General features: G+C 39.8%; 1 protein-coding gene across 1 annotated transcript; it reads left to right on the top strand.

Moving 5' to 3' along the window:
• The first annotated feature begins 698 nt into the window (after positions 1-698).
• On the top strand, positions 699-9,654 carry LOC141911822 (inositol polyphosphate 1-phosphatase-like). Its single transcript, XM_074802880.1, has 7 exons — positions 699-818; positions 1,531-1,754; positions 2,609-2,726; positions 3,348-3,512; positions 3,857-4,031; positions 4,503-4,666; positions 5,857-9,654. Exons 2-7 carry the CDS (start codon positions 1,539-1,541, stop codon positions 6,183-6,185), a joined length of 1,167 nt encoding a protein of 388 aa, XP_074658981.1. The 5' UTR covers positions 699-818; positions 1,531-1,538; the 3' UTR covers positions 6,186-9,654.
• The last annotated feature ends 688 nt before the right edge of the window (positions 9,655-10,342 follow it).

Here is a 10,342-nt window from a genome sequence, read left to right as displayed (position 1 = left end):
GATTTCGCCGGTCGTGTTTAGATCCTGCCCGCGATCGTTCGTGACGTCATGTCTATCTAAATATAAACTGAAGTTTCAACTTTGGCCTATAACAACCCGTGAAATTTTGTCCATAAGTTTTTGCGATTGTAATCTTTTTTTCTGTGCAATGTCAGCAAAGAATTATCAATTATCTGTGAAATTCAATTTATTTTCTAAAGACCTGGAATTAATAAACTTGTCCATTCTACCACAGGGGCTCGTATCAGAGTTGTAGGTAATGTAAAAACGATAATCTGTAAATCCAATGTATATAGTATATATAAAAAAATAGTTATTTTATACTATATACATTGGATTTACAGATTATCGTTTTTACATTACCTACAACTCTGATACGAGCCCCTGTGCATTCCACAGGTAGAGTGACGGAATTAAGTTAGTGAATGAAAATTAATTCATTTCGAAATGATTTTTAATTCCCAAAACAGCTGATCTTAAAGAGGTTTCGTTTCTGTAAAGCATTAACTTTTAAGCGTTTTTAAGTAATAGATCATTGTTACGAAAAAAAAAAACAAACTTCATTGTTCAAAGATTTAAAATCAAAAACATTAGAGGACGACGTTTCAAACTCGCCCTCAAAAGGAAATTGGCGACGTCATGAACACGCTATAGCGACTATGATCTAATACACGGCGTGTTTGACAGCTGTTGTGACGTAGTACACAAGCGCAGTTTGACAGCTCGCTGATTTCGTCGATAAATCCACTGATTAATGCCATAATCTCCGAGAATCGTCGGACAATTTTTGAGATTTTATGATTTCTAGATAAAGAAAGGTTGGTTTTCGGCCGAGGATAATTTTCATCGTACAAGCACTTCTAAAAGGGAACGAAAAATTAGCTATAGTCACGAAGTTGACAAAAAGGCCTTTCTCTCTGTTGTTCATCTCGCCTCGATCCGAGAGACTTGTAATGTGGCCTCTTTTTCTGAATCGGGGTTGAGGTGTGGGCGTGGGTGAGGGGTCAAAGTACACCAAAAATATCAAAATAATCACTTGAAAATGATAGTTCTTAGGCCAAAAGTTTTTTGATCCTGCTGCCCCCTGCAGACCTCCCTCTAGCTAGGCCTAGTGTAGTTAGTTACCTAATTGTTGGTGGTAAGCTTTTTATAATCGGATGGGCTTATTGAAAATATCCGATTGTGAAACTAAACCACAGTTAGGTTACTGACTAGGCCTAGTGCAGAAATAATTATATTTTTTTAGGACGGTAGGGGTATAAACTATTAATTGTTAACTTAAAAAGGTTTAGCCCTTGCCCTTGCTCTATGAATGGGTTTTTAGATGGGCTAGTGCTGAGATCCCCTGTATTTAAAAAAAAAGAAATGGATATCGTGCCAGTTGGATATTTTAGTAAAACACTTTTTTGCTGGGCCTAGCTAATTTTGATCGGTTAATTAGAAGCCTAACCTCAACCTAATCCTAACCCTCTAGGTCTATACTGGAAACTATAAAAATTTGAATATATTTTTTACAATGTATATTTCTAGGCTCGATTATGAAAGTCCCGCTTTCTGCGCTGACCGAAGTGCTGATTCGGATTTCAGAAAAAGCGGCCGACATCGCGAGGAAAATCCGTTCGGACGACACTTTATTCGCGTTACTCATACAGGAAAAGACTGGCGTCGATAAGAATAAGAGATTCGTGTCGGATTTTAAGACTTTAGCCGACGTTCTGGTGCAAGAGGTTGTCAGACACGACGTTGGTAATGTGGTGAGTAGTACAAGGCCTTTACCCAGTAGGGCCTATTGCTTGAATTATTTAAAATTTTCGATGAGTTTTCGAGTCAGATCTAATCTTGACTCATCGGCCCCTAACAGTCTTGGATTGTTATTTTATCTTCTATCATCCTGTCAATAAATATGGCTATTTTCATATTGTTGAGAATCGTAATCCAGATTCAATATTAGTTCCGAGATTCGATCGTATTTTTCCTCCATTTTGTATCTTCCGCCATCTTTTTGGGTACAACTCCACAATTCACATCTGTTTTGGACTTGAAGATCAACCGCAAACACTAGAATTAATTTGAATAGCTGCAACAGCGTAAACGCAATAACTCTCAATTTCAAATGAGTAAGCAAATGTATTTACTACAGACATTTAACATGATGAGGAGTGAGGGGAAATATTCCCGAAAATGTTCGTGAAATCATTTGAAATGATAATTATTGCGTTAACACAGTTATGGCTGTTCAACTCAACCTTTTAACCCTTTCAGTGCTGACTAATCAATACCCAATAGTGCTGGAGATAATTTGAACATTTCTACAAATTCCACCTTAGTGTGTTGAATAACGGGAATACCACTATAGTGCGTCTACACCGCGGCATGGTGTATCGTTAGTTACTAGTATTTCACTATGTTTGACAGGCGCTGCCATTTTTCAAGAGAGATAGTTACTCATTACTAATAACATCAATACACCGCAGTGCAGTGTATTAGCAAAATCTATCACTGATTTACACACCGCACTGCGGTGTAGACGCACTGAAAGGGTTAACGAGGTTTAAATTTGAATATTTCGAGAATTTCGCAATTACTTACGCCGACTTTACACCGATAGTTTCCAGGTTTAGTCGCCCACATACAAGGAGAAGAGAACAACACGTTCACTAATTTACTCGGTGAAAGCATCACAGTTGAAATACAGGATACGTGCGAAGAGACTACGAACTTGCTAGGTACGTGCATCTGCCTGAAATTTTAACCCTTTGGTTACCACTCCCTGCTGAGCCGTCAAATTTCCACGTTGGAAATACCTTGAAAACGAGACGAATAAATTCTCGAGATGGATGATGATTCAGATTGATCCTTTCGGTTTACGTATGACACGCGTAGAATTCTTCGGCATTCATTGAATTTGAAAAAAGTATTGATGGATTTCGATTGAATCTGAGAAGAAATGCCGCATCAATGTCCTACTGCACACTAGCGACACCTGGTGGATCCTTACTTTCCACAAGTGGAATCCTCTATCGCCACAGTAGTTGATGTCCTACTGCACACTAGCAACACCTGGTGGATCCTTACTTGCCACAAGTGGAATCCTCTATCGCCACAGTAGTTGATGTCCTACTGCACACTAGCAACACCTGGTGGATCCTCACTTGCCACAAGTGGAATCCTCTATTGCCGCAGTGTTGATTTCATACTGCACACTAGTGACACCTGATGGAATCCTCCATTGCCCAGTCAACTGCCAAGTCATCATTTCTATTTCTCAAATAACAAAAAAAATAACCAGTCCAATTTTCAAACTATTCCCAATAATCTCATGTCTTGTTGTTTCCTTCGGTTTTTAGCGCGTATTTTAGACAATAATCGTGAAGCCTCCACGCTGCTCGCCGAACTCGTTCACAGACAACCGTCGTCCCATCAGTCGAATTCTACACGCGACGATCAACAGTTGAATAAAGTGAAAATCGAAGTGACCGCTGATCATCTGGGAATCTGGATCGATCCTATCGGTACGTTAACCGTGCTCTGCGTCTGCGTCTGCCCGGTGCTTGTGAATACGGGGATTGTTATTATTATCATTAAGGTTAAGATTTTTATATGAAAACTGTTGAATCGGTGTCTATGATAGTAGACAGATGGCCACACACTAACCGCGAGGCACGTGTACACACCTCGCGGAGTCCCAATTTCATTTTTATTCATATTAGAATATAAACGCAATTCTATTCCGATCGTTCACTCCAAAAACATTTACAGCTCGGTGAATATTGTTCCTACTGTTTGACCGCAGTTCTCAGGTTAGCTATGAAAATATGATTTTAATTTTGACGAACTGATTGTTTTATATCCGTAGATTCAACGGCTCAGTATATTCACGGCACGAACACTAAGCCGAACGCGCACGGTATACACGTCGACGGTTTACAGTGCGCCACGATTCTAATCGGCGTTTTCGATCGCATTTCCGGTCTACCGATCATCGGCGTTATCAATCAACCGTTTCAACACCTAGATGAAAAAAACCAACAGTAAGTTATATATAACCGACTATTTGCAGTTCCGTTAATAGAAATAACGAGGTCTAAAACGAAATCATAAACATCTCATTCAGCGAGATTTTTTGGCAGTTCTGTGAATGAAAATGATCAGGCTAAAAGCAAAAATATATCAGATTTCAGCAAGATTTCTTCGAATATACATGTATTTACGTCCAAAATTGCCCAGCAGGTGGCGGTGTGGTTGGACTAAAATTCGAAGTGTCTAGTAGGTGGTGTGATAGGTCCAGATATTGTCCAGTAGGTGGTGTAGTAGGACACGAATTCTGGTTCTGATATTGTCCAGTAGGAGGTGTGATAGGGCTAGAATTCTGGTTCAGATATTGTCCAGTAGGTGGTGTGGTAGGACATGAATTCTGGTTCAGATATTGTCCAGTAGATGGCGTGGTAGGTAGTATAATTGTACAGTACTGTTAACGGCGCGTTTCTAATTCTTTCCAATAGATGGCGTGGTCGTGCAATATGGGGTATATCGTACAACGAAACGCAGGTGAACGGTGGCGCCGCCAATAATAAACCGGACGAACGAGCCGTCATTCTCAGCTCGTCGGAATCTAAATCAACACAGAATCTCATCAGTAAAAAATATCATCTACAACAAGCATCTGGTAAGACAATCCTAGCGCCCTCTGTAGAACGAAATCTCCTACCTACAGACATTCAGCATTCTATTTATCCTACTTAGCACTACTTATTTCAATTATCCTAAATATTCCGATTGTCAGTAGTGTAAAAAAAATGAGAAAATCGATACCGGTATTTGTGTCAGTAACATTCATTTTGCCGGAGCTGGCGCTACCGCTGAGGCAGAGTGTTCTGTAGTACAGACTTAAGTCGGTTATGACGCTGCCATTCTTTTTAATGCCACTGCTCTGCTGAACGAATGTCAATATTTTTCAGAAAAAGAATTTGCTCGATCTTACTCAGATTCAATCAAAATACCATTCCTTATAACGCTGCCAAATTCGTTTTAAATTGTAGCGTTTTGTAAGATTTTTCTCTTGTTCCTTCACTCCATCATGGGCGTCCCGAGGATTTTTTTTTGAAATAGCAAAAAGCAGATTTTCAAAATTTCAGCATGCCCTTTTTAGCCCACTTGGGACTTTAGTCCCAGCGGGCTATTGCATTCACTTTTCGTCCATTCGTCCGTCCGTAGACGGAATCCAGTTATTTTGGGAAATTTTGAAGACGCTTCAATGTAATGTCTTGATATTTGGGTTACACATGTGTCTACCCTAGACACATCTTCAGCCCAAAAACTGGCCCTGTCAGAATCAAGATGGCCGACTGGCAGCCATTGTTATTTGCCAAAATCAGCACTTTTTACACATTTTTGAACTTTTTGAGGGAAATTTTGAAGACGCTTGGATCAATTACCTTGATCTTTCTTATATATTTGAATCCTTCCAGGGCCCATCAGCATAACACAAATTGGGTCGATCGGACTTAAGATGGCCGTCCAATGACCTTTTTAGTGCCCAAAAATGTCAATTTTGGCCCGAATTCTGAGTCCTGTAGCTTCCTACTTCCCAAGTGGGCATGGTGTCCCTGGACCCCTAGTTATTTCAAAATGCCTTTTTCATAAGTTGTGCTACCCTCGACTGTGGCCACTGGATCCACTCTTGATGGCGGTATATCGAGGGTGTTTTACTATGTATTTCTAAAGAAATGTACATGAGAAAACCTGGTGGTAGGCGGGGGTATATCGGCAGTTGACTGAACGTCATATTACCTGTACCTGTTTTCACATTTTAGAGCAATGCCCGACAATAATCCTCGATACGGTTTCGATTTCCAGGAGCTGGTTATAAGATGCTATGCGTGATCGACTCGCTGGTGGACAGCTACTTATTGAGTCTGACGACGACGTACAAGTGGGACTCGTGCGCGGCGCACGCGATCCTGCGATCGAAGGGCGGCGGCGTCGTCGACTTCACGAACGCCGTTCAGATCATGAAACAGGGCGGCCAGGCGAGTTTGATACAAAAACTGTACGATCTACAGCTGAAGTACAACGCGGCGAACGTCGGCGCCGACGGAGCGGCGCGCTGGCAGAACGTCGACGGCATGCTCGCGTACAGGAACCTCGACGATTTGATCGAACTTCTCCACGAGTTGGTGCGATAAGTTTTCGCCGCGCGACGGTTGCGACCAGTTCGACCGAGTTGAACGACGAAATGTGTCCCCAGCTCGAACGGAGAACAGTTGAAAGAACGGGGAACAGAACTACCGTAGCTGGTTCGCGATCTAACAACAAGATGTCTCCTTTACTGAATAAAAAAAAATACTCACAAAACATTCACATATATCCACGTATTTGGAAAGAATGCCATTGGTTATTAGCTTTCAGCAGGATTTTGGCAGGCACCAAAATATCCAGATCATGTAAATCTTGACACAATCGTGACTTTTGTCCGATATTATAGTCTGATTGGTTGTAGAACCAAAATGAGCTTGGACTGGTCGTAAGTTGTTAGATTGGTTGTAAAATCAAAATGAGCTTAGACTGGTGTGAAGTTATTGTTAGATTGGTTATAGAACCAAATTGAGCTTAGGCTGGTCTTAGGTTGTGAGATAAGCGATAGAACCAAAACTGAGCTTAAGCTGGTGTGAAGTTATTGTTAGATTGGCTATAGGACTGAGATCATTGTAAGTCATGACTGTGCTGGGAGGTGAGGTTGTTAAAAGTTCTGTCCGTGCAGTAAAAGGTCTGGTCGAACTCGTGGTTTAAACCTGGATCAGTCGAACAACTCAACTCGTCCTGTGTCCTTCTCTATCGTTATACAGTATAATTGTAATTGTGTATACTTAATGTAACTCAAAAGAGCAATTATTGAATACAGTAATATTGAATTTGGATTTCCTGTAAACCAGAATAATCTATCTAGTCCCAAAATGATCCAAACAGACAGGGTTTACTGTGTTTGCGAGTGGTCAGTTATCTTTAGGGCATTGTATTATATACAACATGTTTATTGTAAATGTAGCAAAATTTTATGTTAAAATGATTTACACTAAAGCTAAGGGCTTTAATTGTGAACAAACCGGTACACTCCACTGAGGTCAGTTGTTTTTGGACAGGACAAAATTTGTTTTGACTTGAGAGTGATAGCCGAGTTGGATGGTACAGTAGACTCCGCTCAAGTCTGATCTTTTGACTTGAGAGTGATATCTGAGTTGGATGATACAGTAGACTCCGCTCAAGTCTGATCTTTTGACTTGAGAGTGATATCTGAGTTGGATGATACAGTAGACTCCGCTCAAGTCTGATCTTTTGACTTGAGAGTGATATCCGAGTTGGATGATACAGTAGACTCAGCTCAAGTCGAATCTTTTGACTTGACAGTGATATCTGAATTGGATGGTACAGTAGACTCTGCTCAAGTCTGATCTTTTGACTTGAGAGTGATATCTGAGTTGGATGATACAGTAAACTCCGCTCAAGTCAGGATCTTTTGACTTGAGAGTGATATCTGAGTTGGATGATAAAGTAGACTCCGCTCAAGTTGGATCCTTTGACTCGAGAGTGATATCCGAGTTGGATGGTACAGTAGACTCCGCTCAAGTCGGATCTTTTGACTCGAGAGTGATATCTGAGTTGGATGGTACAGTAGACTCCGCTCAAGTCGGATCTTTTGACTCGAGAGTGATATCTGAGTTGGATGATACAGTAAACTCCGCTCAAGTCAGGATCTTTTGACTGGAGAGTGATATCTGAGTTGGATGGTACAGTAGACTCCGCTCAAGGAAGAATATCGATAACATTTACATGTTTATTTATCACATGTACATGTTTATTTATCACATGTACATGTCTATTTTGTCCATCTCTATTTATTGCCATGTGCATTTGTGATTATTACATGCTCATGTCCGAATATTGATTACCCACATGCACATGTACATGTTCATTTATAACATGTACATGTTTAACGCATGTGAATGATCACGTATATCTCATGTGAATGTTCATTCATCTCATTATTGTTATTATCTTTCATGTACCACATGTACATGTACCACATGTTCATGTACCACATGTACATGTCAATTTATCTCATATGAAGTTCATTTATCTCATTATTATTATCGTTATTACTATTGTTATTCATGTATCACATGTACCTATTTACATCGATAACATGTGAATGATCATTCATCACATGTGCATGTTCATTCATCACATGTGCATGTTCATTTATCGCATGTACATGTCTATTTATCACGTGTTGTTGCTAACAATGGTTTGATTTTAGTTCTTATCAAATGCTTTAAAATGAAGGTTTCTTTTTAAACTGTTCTGTAAACGAACATCATTCTACTTGTCAATGATGATGATGACGATGATGATGACGACGACGACGATGATGAAAGGTGTCTTCCTTCTCAGAGTATCGATAATCTGCTAATTAGGTTCAACTTATATAATTAAACACTTTCAAAAGAAGAATTGTTCGTTATTAAGAATCTTGTATTGAGCCGTTTTGTATTACGTTTTAGGCATTGTATTTCGTTGAAAAATCATGCAAAAAATGAAATCTCCTTCATTCATTGCGTGACAAAATTAACTAAATTCTGGTTTCATACAGCTAAAGAAATTGATACCTTGTTTGGCCTTTTCTGCTGAGCTTGTAAGTTGACCCGCATTACTTTTTTTTTTTAAATTAGGAACAAGCTAACAATAACAGATGTGGCAGTTATAGAAGTGAACTGATTATAAATCTTATTGCAGTTTTCAAAATGACCCGGGCGATTAAGAGAAACAAGGTATCATTTTATATTAGCCTAATCCAAGTCAGTCGTGAAATAGGAATGTGTTACTTGTGACTAGAGTGGTTGGCTTTCTCATGAAGGCGGGTCTTTACAGTCGACCTATGCCCGACGTGAAGAATGCTCTCGTTTCATTTATTCAGGTTAATTTCTTGAGATTATTTTTTGACTCTTTATCACTTTCATCGCTATCTATGATATTTTTCCTAATATACAGTAATCTCCGCCTATAGTCGAAACGTTACCGGTATATAAGTGAATACCGGTATAGATTTTCGGACCGTTTCGCATTAGAAAATACTAACTAAATACAGAATAACCTTTTATTGTTCTACCAATTTGAATGGATTACTGAATAGACTGGTACACCGCTTACCGTAGATTCCTTTTTATGCTGTAAGAAAAAATCATTTGTGGGCTAGATATGTGTGATTAAGATTACTACAGTTAGCTATCTGCAGCCTAAACCCTCAGACATAAGACATTTTATTTTTATTTGAACTACAAATAACAGACATTAGACATTTTATCAACACACTTTCAAAAACTGATCGTACACACTTCACGTGTGTTCTGAACTTCACAGGAGACATTTTTAATTGAAAATGAACTACAAACACCAGACATTAGACATTTTATAGGCACACTTTCAAAAACTGATCGTCCACACTTTACAGTTGAATGCCAGTTTAGTGAGGTGTTGGCTGCAGATTGATACTCGCGTAATGACAAATAACCTTGTCTATCTATGGTTGTCAGTAATCGAAGAGTTATCCATTTTTCAGTTTCATTGCGGGTAAATTACATGTTTTTATTAACTTTATTCGATAAAAAATGTTGTTCATGTACCTATATAAACTTAAATATAATCGATATTTAGATATTAATTTAATTTCTTTTTTTCTGAATGACAAGAAACGATCGTGCCGACTGAAAACAACGTCAACAGCGACGGACTGAATGCGCTCGACTAAACGCGCGAAATCTACTTAACACAATAGAGCTGACCGACCGGGTAAAAAGACAAATCCATGAAAAGCCTACGCATACATGGGTATTCAATGGGCCGAAACAATCATCGTTCTCCTTCAAAATTCTATCTCCGGTCTACTTCCAAAGTAGACCCACGACGTTTGATCAAAACGTCAGGTTCTACGGTTCTACAGCGTTTGACCAAAACGCCAGGCCAGAGCCTCGTTTTGCTGGTCACCCAACGACGATACCCAGAACGTCTGTCAGGCTACAAATACATGTCTCACAAGCCTACGTGGATCCATACGATGTTTGACCAAAATGTGACTGTCTTGGCCTCCGGTTTGTTGGTCAGGCAAACTCACGACGTTTGACCAAAACGTCAGGCCAGAGCCTCCGGTTTGCTGGTCAAACAAACTCAGCGACGATACCCAGAACGTCAGGCTCAAATAGCTTAGAATCTCGCCACAGGACATAATACACATACGCACACTCGGCCAAACGCGAAATGATCACCCAGGGCGATCTTCGGTCTCGGAATT

Source organism: Tubulanus polymorphus, chromosome 10 (genome assembly GCF_964204645.1).
Source record: "Tubulanus polymorphus chromosome 10, tnTubPoly1.2, whole genome shotgun sequence".
Taxonomy (NCBI): Eukaryota; Metazoa; Nemertea; class Palaeonemertea; order Tubulaniformes; family Tubulanidae; genus Tubulanus; species Tubulanus polymorphus.
Note: the sequence above shows the minus strand (reverse complement) of the source record. Positions and strands in the feature narration are given on the sequence as shown.